The sequence below is a fragment of the Anser cygnoides genome, chromosome 3, assembly GCF_040182565.1.
Source record: "Anser cygnoides isolate HZ-2024a breed goose chromosome 3, Taihu_goose_T2T_genome, whole genome shotgun sequence".
NCBI lineage: Eukaryota > Metazoa > Chordata > Aves > Anseriformes > Anatidae > Anser > Anser cygnoides.
Genome location: NC_089875.1, coordinates 35,837,960 through 35,853,335, shown reverse-complemented (window position 1 = coordinate 35,853,335; position 15,376 = coordinate 35,837,960). Strand labels below are relative to the sequence as shown.

Below are 15,376 nucleotides of genomic sequence, written 5' to 3'. Positions count from 1 at the left end.
CAACAGCTTATTCCTAGTTAGGATATTGTCACCAAGATTTTGTGATGTCTAAATTGTGAATGAGCATCCACACAAAAGAGCACGGAGGAGGAATCCCTGGGGGACCCAGGGGATGAGGTGGCGTGATTTGGGAGCAGCAGGGGATCAAGGTCTGTCCTCTGGGATTAAAGCAGTCAGCACACCAGGAGATATGCAAATGCACTGGTATTCACTTTCAAGCACTGAAATGCCTTGGCACTTAGCTGAATGGCTCCATTCAGTTTAGTGGGAGTTTTGCAGCTAGTGGGTTAAGAAAATAGAGCTCTAAACCTCTGGCTTTGCTAGTTACAAACAGGCACGAGAGGGTGAGCGGCCACCACACCATAATTCGTACTTCAAACAGACAGAAACTGAGGTTTTCAACCCACATGTGAACCCATTTTTAGGTACGTTAAGCAAACTCCGGCCTAGGCGCAACCTCTTCCAGGTGACACATTGGTAGAAAGGACACATTACCATTGCTCCAGAAAGCAGGGCCACGTTCAGGTCAGGCTTCAGACCTACCTTTTGACTACATATGGGACACGAGCTGATGTTTATCAAAACCCACAGAGCCCAGGAGTAGGCAGCTTCCCCATAGCTAGAAGCTAGTTTATTTGCACAGTGGCAGTCTTCAGGTTTGCATTAGAAGCATCAGATTAACACAAAAAGAGTCTAAATTTAGATCAGATTATTATGCTGCTGCTGCATTTCTGTAACAACTCACCTTACCAGTCCGCCACTGCTGGGGATAAAGAAATGCATTTAGAAATCATCTGCAATCCTATAACATTTTCATCTTTCTCCCAAATTGGAGAAAGAGCTCCTTAGTCCTGCTTGTCTCCTGAGCCCAGTTTTAGCTCAGAGGAAAGTAAAAGTGAAGATCTGCTGTTCTTCACTTAGTCCAGATTCTGTGAGAGACCCAAGGGCAAGAAGAAAGCTCTTTCCAGCTTGTCCATGTATGCTAAAGTGCTTTGGTCTTTGCAGGAGCTGTGTTGACTTCAGTGGATCTACTCTCCATTTATACAACTGTAAATGAGAAACGTAATAGATCCTTACAGCATTGCCTCATTAGTAACTCAAACTAACTCCTTCATCTAGGGCTTTTTAATGACTGAGATTTCAGAAAAGAGTAAAACAAAGGGGCTAGAGACATGCAAAGGGACAAAGGACAGTGCTTCTCAAGCTCCATGGTCATCCCTGCACATAAAGGACCAGTTTCTCTGGCACATATCCTTCTCTGTGTGCTATCACATGGGAAATAGTTCCCAGTTCCCAGGTGCAGCTCAGTCTGTAGCAGCAAGTTCTGCTGAATGCTGTTGATCTCTAGATTAATTACTGAGGATGACAACTGTCATGCACACAGTGCCCATATACACCATCTGCAAGAATTCACCAAGGGCATAAGGAAAAGCAAACCCATCATCATGACTCAGGTTTTGCAGGAGGTGAAGGTACATCTAATCTGAGGTGGTCCAGACACGTGACACAGCACATCATCTTGTAGAGGAATCCCCAGGGTCTAGAAGTCCTTTTGTACATCATACCCAAGCTTGCACAGATAAGTTTTGTCCAGCTTTCAGAGGACACAGCAGTCTTCCCTAAACAGAGCTTGCTGCAACACTTTTCATTGAGTGATACAGGTATACCTTGGGAATATAAAAACCGCCATAAGAGATGGAATTGCATGGCCACATGTGCCAATAGAGATGGCCTCTGGTGTGACATTAAAAAGATTTGTGATTTAAAGCTTAACTGGGAAACATACCTCATTGTTTTAAGACAGGACCCTCATTTTAGATCTAAATATATGAACCATATGTTCCCACACACAAGAACAGTCTTCTCTCACTGTTATTACTGCAAAAGACTGTTGCTAGAAATAGATGTTGCAAAACTGAGGTCAGAGAAGAATGCTGTGTGCTTGATGAAACGAATCCCACATCAAACACACTTTCTAACTCAACTACATATTCGGGCACTGGAAAAGACTACATAGGGAGGCCATCGGTTTAAGTACAGGTTATACAGATGTTCTTCAGGAACGATCCCCTTATGCTTAACCTTAACCATGTGAGAGCAAAAGAATGAACTAACTGACCTCTTCAAATCCATCCCAGGCCTGTGTTTTCATGCTTTCTATCTTTTTTTATGATGCTGAATTTAGGCATTGGTATTTTTAGTGAAATGGTTTTTAGATTCTGCCAGCAGATGAAAGAAATCTTCCAGAAAATGAGTTGGGCAGTGAAGAAGCGAGGTCTGATTCTGAACACATATGTTAGATGGGAGTTTTGTTGAAAGAAAGCTTGTAATTTTCTGTTATGTTTTCTTTTCCTTTTTTTTTTTTTTTTTTTGTAGAGGGCAAGCCAAGAAAAGGTGTGACATACCCATCAACTCTTGAATATTCTTCCTCAAAGAGTACAGCTGTTAAACCAGGCAAGTAATTTTACGCTGGACTTTTCCTTATATCTATTCACATCTATCTCTTGTAGCATCTCAGTTGTGTAATATAAAGATTTAATTATAGAGAGCCTGAAGTTAATGTACCCCTTATGTTCATCAATGTTATTATCTCATTCAAATCTCTCATTGTTTTCTTTTTATATTAAGCACACAGAATTATCCCAGATATTTTTTTTTTGTCATGCCCAGTTTCACAAACCTCTGTTCCCACCTACCTTTCCCCTTGCTTTAAGTCTGAGAGTATGATGTTGTACTTATTATATGAAAGCATTCAAGGTCTTACATGTTATCTTTCTCCTAGTGCTATTCATGTTATCTCTTGGGACCTCTGATGTATATAATACATATATATAATGGATTATAATAATTATTATATAGTAATACATAATGCTACAATATTAATGACACAGATGGCAATGAACAGCAGCTTTAGCTAAGGGTCATATGACAAGGAATTAACTCTGTATAACCATTTTAGCCTGTAGCCTACTCTGTCATACTCAACTCGGTTTAAATAATTTAGTTGTTTTCAGAGGTCTTTGATCAAGCTGCACACCAGGTGGTAATTGATATTCAAGCGTACATGAAATGTCTCTATCACAGAAATGACATTTGTTTGTGCTCCCGGTCACAACTGTGTAAAGTCCAGGCTCTACGCAGGGAGTCTGAATGAAGAAATAAATGTCTTCTACTACTACACACTTCCTTATCATGGCTCTTCTGCTGTTTGCTGAGCCCAAGCCTTTCTGAGCTTATCCACTGTAAACAGTGGTATAAGGAAATGCAGTATATCTTCCCCATGTATTCAAATGCTTGTCAATGAGTGCAAAAATCCAAGGTTGCACAGTTGTTACTTTCAGTCCTGCTCTTCCACTGTACATTATTGTTTGTCCATGAGAGCAAAATACAGAGCTCTTTCCTCATCTTTAGGTTTTTATTTACACAAAGACATCTGAATGCTGTAGTTGTTCAGACTGAATATGCATCACCCAAAGCCAGGCCTTTAGCTTACGGTTCCTGTGCATTTACAGACAAGTAGGTACATATTTGTACGTGTGTCTTGATGCAGAAACCATTGGCCTAAATATTATGCAGTGCTAGAAAGGAGGCGATACTTTAGAAATTTTGGCTTTTTCTAGGAAACATTCACTGAAACCACATCTCTCCATTCCCAAATCTAAACACACTTGAAGTATCAGTCCAAGCACCTCACACCAGAGCAGGAACAATCACATTCAGCGTAGAGCTCAGTAGGCTGTAAGCAATGGTTTCTTCCACCAATGAGAAAACTGACATTACATGAGAATCTGTATAGGAATGGGGAGTGTCATCAAGCCACGTTGCAGTCACAAACAAAATACCAGAGAACTGCTCCTGCAGCAAAGCAAAGATGCAAGTGACTTCCTTCACTTTGTTCTTGAATCAATTTGAATGAATGAAAGTGTTAGGATCCTAGCAACAGAAACTGTGCATTCATGCAGAGAAAACCCAGGATGATCAAAGGAGCAAATAATAACTGATATATCAAACCCAATGCTTGAAGAGCCCACTGCCTTGCTTTGCCCAGCCCTGTCCCACGAGTAGAAAAGAGATCAGATCATCACACGTAGTCTTCTCCAAGCCCAGCTTATTCCCACTGCCTCCACTCAGCCATCTCAGCTGTACGCTGCCAGAAACAGTTTGTTCTTGAGATAAGATCTCTGTAATACGGTGCTAGAGCCATCTTGCAATATGGTATTTCATATTTTTCAATTTTAAGAAAGTTACCGTCTTCCAACTTAAATTATAGAGACCACATTGCACAGCTGGGTATTTAAACCCATTGTATCTAGGTGCTAAAGGCAGTCCTTTGAGGATTACACTCATTGCCAGATTAGAGAAAATCCTACTTCACACCTGATCTGAGCTGTCAGAGATGCACTTTTGGTCCTCATCCTAGGGGCACTGGAGACTCATAGTACCTGACATTTCTTTAAATGCTGCTGTTGGATACAGTGCCCCTCAAAAGCTGAGCAGAGGAGGAAAAAAACCTTCCCAAAGTTGTAACTAATCACAGCAGGTAAAAAACAATCAAAAGCTACTGTTTTTTAAAAAATAGTACAAATTATTAAGTAACCATTAACCCTGGAGCAATTTCTTAAATAGGTCAATGCTGTCAAAATAGCTAGAGAAGAGAAAAAAAAAGAAAGATCAAAATCTTCCAGTACTCAGTCAGACACAAATGCATAGGTGGATTTGTTTGCAGGGTAGCAATAAATGAACTGTAATAAATGTTCCAGTGACTTTGAGTCTTAGAAGAACAGAAAGATTAAAAAAAAAAATCCTTCTAAGCCAGTCCATGGCACTCAGGATGTGGTCCCATGAGGATCTGGCAATGTCAAGCAAGAACAAGCTACATCTGAATGTGAATTAGTGACTGAAACGTCACATGCTAGGGTGTATTCACCAGGCACCCTACACACACCAAGACCCTGGCTCTCATTAATCTTATGAAGACTGGTTTATTGGTAGAAAAAAAAAAAAAGTATTTATTGCTCACTTCATAAATTCTGTTGACATTGGCAGGAGCTTTTGGGAAGTCAGACACCTAAATTAGACACCAACAACATCGGTTGACTACTCTCTAGAGGCACCCATCCATCACTTTTTCTGTCCTGGTGAGAAAGCTCTGATTAGACCAACTAGCCTTCCTAATGCTAGGTGATGGGATGCCTGCCTTTGAGGACAAATAATCTCTGAATAGAAAATTTAAAATTGTTTTCTTCTGGAGCTGGATTTCCTGATGTCTTTATTTTTTCTGCAGAGCCTAAGAAGCCAGAGCAAGACCTAAAAGCTCTGAAGAGTGCAGGCACCACCAACACATCAGAAAAAGCACTGGAACAAGGTAGGGGTTGGGAATCTCAGTGCCCTTTTCTACAGAAAGCCAGTTACTTTATCCCTTCCAGCCTAGAATGCCCACAAGTGTTCATGAGAAGCAGTTTGACACTGGTAACAAACACAGCTTTCCCAGCCTCCACTCCACAGCCTCTTTCCCTCCAAAGTGACCCCACTATGTGAGTGCCTGCAACCGCTGCCTGAAGGGCACGGGACAACTCAGAGCAGAGAGGGCAGCCTCACAGTTTAATTTCTGCCTGTGCTTTGGGTGAGTTCAAGTGTCACAAACTTCAAAAGCCTACATTACACCTCTCAGCAGTTTCCTCTGCAGGACATGTGCCCTGCAAACCCTGTGAAGATCCTGTGAGGGAGGTGGGCACCCTGCCTGTGGGAGCACTGGGAACAGCTAGCCCTTGGGAGCTCCTCTCTTGTGTCCCAGGCTCCAGCAGAAACCCAGCCAACAAGTGCCAAGGCAACATCTTCACTCTGCTCTTACTATGCTGCTTCCTTGGCCCAGGGTTTTCTGCTGTACTGTTAGATGGCAGCTTCCTTGCTCCATGCAGCCTAGGTTATAGAGAGCTGACATGCCCGCTCCTGGCTTCTGCAGCACCACATCCCATGGGAAGAATCACTGTGCCCTCTGTCTTCTTGCTTTTAGCGCGGCAGTGTGGAGCAGGGCACTGCTCAGCCCAAAGAGAGCCATTCACGCTGATTTTTTGGTTGAGTTGTTTTGTTTTTCTTCTGAGCTCTCTTTCAGCATTATCCCATTAAAACTGTCTGAGGTCTGAGTTTTTCACTGGCTAGCATTAGGTGGTAATTAATCCACCAGACAGCTTCATGATGGTGCTTTCCAAAAGGAGAACATCCAGCAATAAAATGCAAGCTTGTGCTGTGCAGCAATGAATAGACTGCATAAAGGCACACCATTCCCTTTCAGTGCACACAGCCTGTCAGGCCATCCCCAGGGGTACGGGCAGGGAGGAGAGGAGCAAGACTGAGGTGAACATGGAATATATTCTAGGGTGGTTTTTGGTAGATAGATTGAAAAGATAACAGGAAAGGCTCCTTTCTAAGATAACAATTTGAAAGGACTGTAAACATGCTAAGAACTTTGTATAATGCTATTCAGTATGCACATTTTTGCAACTAGAATTGTCTGTTCTCACGACAGATGATACATTTTAAAAGTAGTAACAACTGTGAGCTGAGTCAAAGTGAGATGAAATCGGCACCTCCCAGGCGGTGCTCTCCTCCGTGCCCCTCAGCCAAAGCCCTTATGCGTGCTGCTCCTGCCCCGACCCACTCCTGAATCACCCTCCCCTAAAAGCTTTCTGCCAAGAGCATTTCAGTGATGCAGTAGGCAATGCATATTTTATTCTGGTCTATGACTCAAAATTGCCATCTTTTATTACCAGATGTCAGTTGATTTCCATTTATATGGACTTTCTAACAGCTTAATTACACTGAGAAAAGATGATGGCAAAACAGAAACTGCAACTGGCTGTTTGAACCCTGCATAGGACTGAGACATCTGTCAGGCAGCGAGGTTTTCCTGTTTAAAACAGAGAAAGCGTAGAGGAAACACTAAGGCTATGACAGGCTGCTGTCAGCACCTCCAGACAGCATCAAACAGGCATGCATGGCATGAGGTCCACAGATGAGGATGCTTGTGGACACCCTGAGGAAAACACCAGTGACTTGGTTGTCTTAAACAGGGAGCGTTACTAATGATGTTTCCACGTGTGTCACATAGAACTTCATAGGGTGATTGTGTCGATGTTCCTACAGGGGACACAGGCCGCAAGGGAGATCAGACATCGCCGGTACCGACACCAACTATACAACTGGCCACCACAACCCCAACCCCAACAAGCACGACCACAGATCCTTTCACCACAACACCAAAGCCAACCACAACACCTGCAACGACCAGAACCACGACAGCTGCAGCTGCAGCCAAGTCTCGACCTGGACTGCAGCACAGGGTCAGAGATACAGGTCAGTAGCATGGATGTTTGCAATGCTTTCCTCCTGACCAACACTTCTGCTAGAATTAAAGGAACAAGGCAGGCAGTTGAACATACCATTATTCAGTAGATCATGAATTCAGCAATTCAATGCAGACATGCAGAGTGGATAAGGAAATTAATTCCAGTAGATGGGCTGGAGTCAGAGCTGTACAGCCTTTGAGACACATGCAAAATCAGTGTGCCTCACATAAACGTGTAGATTCTCCAAGATAAGAGTTCATCTGCAGTAAGCACAGCAATTATGGTTAGTCCTTACCTTTGCATATAATATACTGGCATCTAAACTGATTCATGTAGGAGGAAGCTCTCCATCTCCAAATGCTGTGATAATTTTCAATTGCAGTAGTAAACAAATATTTCCTTGATTCATATGTCTGGACAAAGTGCTCAACAAATAGCTCAAGACTCATTTTAGATTTAATTCTGTGATAACTTTCAATAAATGAAAGTTATAATATATTTTCTGTAACGGCTATTTGATTTCAAAGATAAAAACACTGTGATGGAATTATCCTCATGATTTTTGCACACCTGGTTTTCCCTAGTCTTTTCTTCTCTCCTATGTTTATTAGTAGTAAAAACAAAATATATAAAAATAAAAAGTGCAATTTATTATGGCTCAATAGCTGAAAATCAAAATATCTTATTTTCAGGTTCTAGCAGTGTCCACCCAGCATACTCATCTGTGGCAGCTGCAGCATCAAGTAAGTACTGTGAAGAAGTATGTGCCACAAGGCATTCAATAAAATGTGTTTTAAGGTAGCAACGATTCAATAACCTTTCAAGCCTCAGCAAAGTCAGTGGTTGAATACAAGCTGGATTTAAACTCAAAAATAGATGCTTGGCCTGATTGTCAGAGATGCTGATCACCCATACCTCTGGGGAAGCCTTTCTAGCAAATAGCTGCATATTTCAGTCTTGAAAAATGCTGGATTTTGCAACACTTGAGATAAAGCTTGTGCTGTTTGAATTGTATTTGCCTATTGCTTCCTTCTGTCTTACCCTCTTACAGGAAAATCTCATTTAGTTGTAAGATATATAATACAGATGGCTGCATTGCTGTCTGAACTTAGGGCTGAGAGCTCTGAAATGCTGATTTAAATTAGACCAATGCTCTTTTGGAAACCTTAGGCTGTGGTCCTGAGCCTGGCATAAATGTGATGTTATTCCTGGCATGCCACTTGTGTTTTTGACAACAGAGTGGCAGCTGTTCAGAGCTCTGTATCTTCACCCAGAAGTCTGCTTCCATTCCAGCCACAGGCTGCAATGCAAACATGTAGAGGAGATTTCCCATGCAATCTGTAATTGCTCAGCTGTGCAGTCAAGGAAAGGAGAACATTTTCAATTGTTTGCAAGTTTCTGAGTATGAGGATATGATTGCTTTTGAATGAAAGGGATCTGGGAGGTTTTATACTCTGTTGCAACTTCTGAGTGCCTTGAGCTTGGTTCTGCTCTCACACACCTAACTGGCCATCCCTGCAGCCGAGTAATTCAGAGCCAAAGCACATGGCAGGCATCTTCTGGCCAATTCAGGTCTTGAGGGAAAGCATCATTAAATCAAATTCAGCTGCGAGCCCAGAAGTCTCCTACCTCACTACGTCTGCCTAGAAAGCCTGCCCGCACCATGAGCATCCCCCTTCATCAATTCCCTCCTGCTCGGAGGGCTAAGAGCAAGGGACCCTGCACACCCAGACCAACAGACCATGCTCCTGCCCTGCTCCACGATATGGGGGTTAATCTTACTGCATCAAATGTGCAAGTATGTGTATGGCAAGATTAACAGAAGTGCTAACACAATTCAAAGCAGATTAGTCTCAGTGAGAAACTGCATCATTCGGTACCTAATGTGCCTGTAAACCTGGTCCTGCTTGTTGCTCTTTTCTATTTCATGTTCCCTCAGGCTGAGCAAAAAAGAGGACATTATTGTCTTTTACTGACAATTAGAAAAACCCATCTGAGGTTACCCAGTCAGTAAGAGATGTGTGTTGAGGGTGAAGTTTTGGTAACACTGAAATTGTGGAGACCTACTTCTGACTTCATGGACTTCATTTCTAGGACCATGTCCAGCAAGTCACTGCTCAGCATCTGGCTTCCTGAATTATCCTGATCTCTTCTTGATTCTGAAGGAGAACAGCTTGTTGAAAACAAACAAATAAAACCAAAACAAACGAAAAGTACATATCTACTTTTGAAGCTGTAACCACACATGAAGCAGTTAATCAGTTTTGTCTGTCTGAGGAGTCTTTTGAACTCACTCCTGTTATTCAAACTGAAGTTTCTGAAGTTGCCCTTGGGCATAACCAGAGTTTGGCTTGACCGAACAGAGTCAAATGTTCTCCTGTACATCTTGGCTCACAGGGATTTGCAGACCTACTTCTCACAGGGCATTCACAGTTCACCTGCAAAAGACACTTCAGAAGTAAATAATGTTAAAACAGAGCACAGTCAGAAGAACAGCTGTGTCTGCTATTAGCTAAGGTGTTTTCATTTCCAGCCACTAGTACTGGCAAAAGTTCACAGGGGCAAAAGCAAAGCAGGACTCGCAGCTTAGGGCATTGGAGCAGGAGCAGAACTCCATCCTAGCTCTTCCTCTTTTTTCCCCTTTACCTTCTGTTTTTGTCAAAGATGTGGAATCACCAAAATTTCTGAGACTGCTCCATCAGAGGACTCCTGCATTAAAGACTTCAATGTGGCAAAACTGCTAATGAAAAAACACTGATGTATCTAGCATGGCATTTGACAGCTTATTCCTCCTTACCTGCCCTACTAAAGAGTGCAGCGCTCACCAGTGCAGTATGCAGCACAGGAATATCCTGAGGAGGAACTAGCAATAGCAATGGGTTTTGAAAGTGGATACAAAGCCTCTTCTGCTCTGGGCACAACTCAAATTTCAGCTGTGCTCTGGTACAACAACAGCTTCTGCCTCTTTCCAACAGCAGTTAACCCAGCATGCTCGCAGGGGCCATGAACACACTTGCCCTCTCCTGTCCCAGTTCTTCAAGCAATCCTTTCCTGCACAGCTGCTTAGACCCTAGGTAAGGATTGATTATAAATCCAGTGCTTCTGTGAACACTGTGATCACAGTCATGTCCCCATCTTCCGTGCCAGACTGAAGCACTGAGCTGGCACCTCCACATCAGGCAGCGAGTGCCTGCCGTGTGCTCCAGCTCAGTTCAACCATTGCATCTCTTTTAAGCCAGTGACCCCAAGCTACCTACCACTGTACACTGCTGTGCTTTCATCCCCAGCTGTGACTTACTGTAGTAGTAAGAGTAGAAAGAAAAGAAAAAAAGGAAAGACATCATTGAGAGCAGTATAGAAAGCACTGAAAGCTCTCAACCAACAGTGTGAAAACATCAGGGTTCATACTTACAGGAAAAGGGAAGCACAGGATAAGGGGGATAAGAGCTCCATCTGGACACTAGGTGGAACAGCTAAAGCTTGCATTTGGATGCTGCCTTTCCCCCCAGGTTAACTCCGACTGCTCAGACTACCAAGGGGACTGACCAAGTTGCAGAGTGCATTTGTGTTATTTGCACAGAGTAGTTGCTCATCTTTTCACATGAGTTTCCATCATTTGTAAGGACCACCCCAAAATGCAATTCTCTCTGCTACCCTGCCATCCTTTCCTGCCTCCACGCCTCCCACTCACTACAGACTTGCTTCCAACCATGGCTGGGATCAGCCTCCGTGGCAGATCAGAGCTCTTCCCCAGCATGGTTGCATTTTGCTGATCCCAGCCCAGACCAGCACTGTTTCCAGAGCTGGTCTTGGATTTCCCTTGCATGTTCATTCCTTGCCCTGTTAGCCATACATTATGTACAGCCATTCTTGCTGTTTACCACCACAGCATTGATCTGAATTGGAACATCTCTAATTGGGGTGTTTAAAAGTTTTCTCTACTCCACTGCTTTTATTTTTTGGCCTTTTTCTTGCAATCACTTGGTTACTGCCTGTCCCCAGTTCAACTTGTTGCTCAGCTTTTGGCTTGCACAGAGCACTGCTTTAACAGACACACAATTTCATGCCACAGACTCTCTGGCTTTCCAAATCAAAGGAAGAACAAGCCTTGTAGGCCCTGGAAACATGATTACCACTTTTCCCCTCTACCACCACAATGCTCCTCCCAGCAGAAACCAGCATACTGCAGGGATGCCTTGGGGTGGCACAACAAGAGCAAACAGCCCCGCGGGCCCAGCAACACCCAAAGGAGCGAAGAAGGCAAGCCAGGCTGCTCAAGGGTGTGGAGGCACTAAGCAAAAACTGTGGCACACAACACTTCTGAGCTAATCTCTTTCTTACCCTCCTGTACTCTGTTTCTACTAACCTTGTAAATGGTGTTACATAGACATTCAAGCTCAGCTGTGACAAACCCAAACCAAGACAAGCTCTCAGGCTCAAAGTTAGTTTTCTTTCAGCTCTTTGGCATGTACCCATCTTGGGTGTGGAAAGCATGCCCACCTCTGTACAACACTGCTGCATAAGCAGACCTTCCTCTCCAGAACCTGAAAAGGCAGCCTCTGCTAACTGCAGATCACCTGGAGCCAGAGCTAGAAGCCTACAGAGTTCAAAAGTCTGGCAGATGAGCCTGCAATTTACTAAAACAGGATCTCTTTGGCTTCCGGAGTTTGCAAGCTCTCTCAGCACAGCTTCTAAAAATCCCATCAAAGGACTTCCATTGGCTTGTGAAGATTTGAGATTGGGTCATGCACAAACTATTTGCTGTCACTAATTTTGCAATATCAAGTCCCCAGGAAGCACCTGTTCCTGTTTTCTGAGACAACCATTCAAAATGGTCTCATTTATGGTATTTTATTGAGAAAAATATCTCGCGGGCCCCCACCCAGTGTTCACAGAAGTCAGGTAAACATTCCCACCAATTTCAGCAGGTTTTGCAATGTTAAGGTGTAAGTTTGTAAACAAACTTCATAAGAATAAGTAATGAGAAGAAAAGCATGATTGAAGACTTGATCTTCTGCAAGCATTTTGAGCCTTCAGTATTTCTGAACAATGGGAATTTAATGTATTAACCCAATCACCTTAAAAAAGCATTTTGTATAGACAGTGATGAAGACACTTCAGACACATGAATTCTCCCACATTATTTTTATCATTGTTTCATTATTTACAGTCTGCCTGCTTGCACTCACCATCTCTTGTCTCACATGGTAAGCTCTCTGGAGGAAGAGTAGTATCTGGTCTGGATGTTGTTTTGTTTTTAACCTTCCTCACACAGCCTGCACAACTGGATAGTACTGAAATAGAAATAAAACCAAATAAGCATGAGCAATTGAGTTAGGGATACTTAGAAAGGAAAGTAAATCACAACATTAACTACAAACACCTTAAATATAGACCAAAGACATTTATAAGTAATATTCATAAGTGAATGTTAACTAATCTAATGTATGTGACAGGCAGAGCAAGGCAATTCTTTTTTTAAACTGCCTTAAAATGTATAGCATTAACATCTCAGGAAGGATATTAATGAAAACTCTCTATATATGAACTCTGATAGCTATAAAATGAGACTCTCTGAAAATCCCAGGTAGCAGTAGTCCTGCACCAAACATGGTACAAATAACACTTCTACATTTTGATGTCTACAGGACAGGTTCAGGCTGCACAAGGAAGAGGACTGAATACAGGTATGTATTCTACTACTAATAACTAGCATTTTTTTATTACTAGAACATTTTGTCTTTTGGTTCCATGTACTAACCAACACAATATTTTCAAAGCATTCAGGGGCACTTCCACATCTGCAGGTAACAGGAATATTTTACGACCCAATACAGGTAAGCGATCACTTCTCTGATTTCTCCTTGTAGCTGGTTCCACCACTTGCATCTACTGAGCAGATATAACAGTGGTTATTGCGTGACAATAGTGTAACTTCCTTAAAAAAATAAAGTAATGGGAATAATTAAACCTAGCTTTGTTCCCAGAACAATACCCTAAACCCATTCACATGGGTCTTTTAAAAAATTTGCTGTTACAAAATGACAGGGGAACTCTGTGCCTGTGGAAGTTTGGGGTCCATCGCTCTGACCCTGCGAGGAGACAAGTTCTTTCAGTTTCCAGCCCCTGAGCACGGCCAGCATCTCAAGATCCAGTGCCCATTGCTCCAGTGCACAGGAGAACTACAGCACCTACTAACATTCAGAGTCCTTTCTTCTGCTTTTGCCACCCTCCTTAAGCTTTTAAATTCTTCAGCATTTTTTTTTTAATCCTTAGTTTCCATTTTCCTTTTCCATTTTGTTTGAAAACATGTACAGAAAGATAATTTTGGGCCCCCATATTCCTGGTGGTCCTGCTTCTCTCTCCTGGCCAGCTGACATCTAACCTCACGCTCTTTCTCAAACCACACAGGTATTCAGCGCCAAGAGCCTGTTGCTGCTTTCCGGAGGCCTGCTGGGTCTCCAGCCCACCTAGGTGAGCCAGACTGCTAGGAGCAGGTTTTCTGCTCGCTTTCACGGTTTTACTAACCCCAAATTAGCCCACAAGCTAATTAGCATAGGCAGCTCTGCAGATGGTTTCCGTGTGTGCTGGAGAAGCACCAGGGTGAGCCTCCTGCACTGAATACCAACTAGCAGCTTCCAGAACAAGAAGGCAAAGGACAGCTATGTCACTGGCGAGCTGTTGTTTCAGGCCGTGGGAATCAACATCTACCACAGCGTTTGCAGTTCTCCTTATTTGTTAGTCAAAATGAGGAACAAAATCCCAGCCCTGTGCAGCCTATCAGGTCTATGATCAAGCTAAATTTTGTTCTGTTCCTGTTATTCCTGGGAGCCTCCAGGCTGATTGCAACATAGAGATTGCCTTTAACACTGAGGGGAAAGACATCATCTATGCTTTCCTTCTTCCCTGGCTGTGCAATTCACCAGCTGCTTCATCAGCAAGCAGCCCTTTCAGTGGGTGCTCTGGATGGCTGCCGACAACTTCACGTGGCTCCAGAGCACTCGGTTCACATGCAAACACCAGCTCTGCTTTGATGGGATGGCAGAGCTTCTCAGGGGTGGCTTTTATCCAGGAGCAGCCAGAGCAGGGAGAAGGACCAGAGCACAGGCAGCTAAACGCCCTGGGGAGGGAGAGGCTGTGAGGCGTGGGGGTGCACCTGGGGCCTTGACAGCTCTGGTGGGATCTGGGAGGTGCGGGAGGAGAACTGCAACAGGGCAGAGCCAAGGGTTTTGACAGTAAGACTCAAGGACATCCTCATGCAGTAGCACTTCCTGAGTAGTAGAGGCTAGGGTAAGCTTGCCCAGCAGTCTTTCCATCAAAACGACAGCCTGTAGTTGACCTAGTTACAGCCTATTTAAAATGGATGCACTCCTGCCCCTCCTGAGATTATTGTTAATCTTGCTTTTACGCTGCTCCTCCTTGTTTCAGTCTCAGCCTCTTCCCTCTGGTTTCCATCCATAATTGTCTTTCTCATATTCTTTTTTTAGCTATACCAATGGCACAGCCATTTTCTTTTACTAATCTCACATTTGTTGCCCTCCCCCAATCTTCTTTGCCTTTGTCAAAAATCCAGTGCCCACCTTCAGAAGGGAAACAGATACGTGCCTGTACAGAACAGCAGAACAAATATGTTGCCTGCAAAGGTGTCAGTGACAAAAATGCACTAATTACATGACACCATCTACAGGGGAGAGAGCGCCTGGGATGGTAGAACTGCCCTACTGACAGGACAGAAATGGGAAGAGCCCTATGATCTGGACCAAAGGATGTGCTGGCTAGTTCTCTGTCTAGCCAAATCTTTGCCAGAGAAGCAGGGGAAATGCAGCGCTGAGGCAAGTTTGAATAAAAATCAGAGTTTGACCCCCACCAAACATACCTGCTTAAGGCATCTTAAGATCCAAGATGATTTCAAGCACAAATTTCCCATCAGGAATTATTCTGTTTTCTCAGTCACAGAACAAGAAGGAAAAAACCCATAAACATACACTTGCTGTATTCCCCATGAGTCCTGATCTTTTTTTTTTCAGCCC

At 43.3% G+C, this 15,376-nt stretch overlaps 1 protein-coding gene across 3 annotated transcripts in view; it reads left to right on the top strand.

Moving 5' to 3' along the window:
• Nucleotides 1-15,376, top strand: part of VIT (vitrin) — a 55,158-nt gene that overhangs the window by 23,267 nt on the left and 16,515 nt on the right. For 2 of the 3 annotated variants that reach the window (XM_013170608.3, XM_066993907.1), the window contains 7 exons: nucleotides 2,377-2,454; nucleotides 5,285-5,365; nucleotides 7,144-7,353; nucleotides 8,039-8,089; nucleotides 12,995-13,033; nucleotides 13,127-13,183; nucleotides 13,758-13,820. In XM_013170608.3, coding sequence (XP_013026062.2) covers nucleotides 2,377-2,454; nucleotides 5,285-5,365; nucleotides 7,144-7,353; nucleotides 8,039-8,089; nucleotides 12,995-13,033; nucleotides 13,127-13,183; nucleotides 13,758-13,820 — 579 coding nt within the window. The remainder of the gene's footprint in view (nucleotides 1-2,376; nucleotides 2,455-5,284; nucleotides 5,366-7,143; nucleotides 7,354-8,038; nucleotides 8,090-12,994; nucleotides 13,034-13,126; nucleotides 13,184-13,757; nucleotides 13,821-15,376) is intronic. The other variant, XM_013170623.3, reaches the window with a different exon arrangement.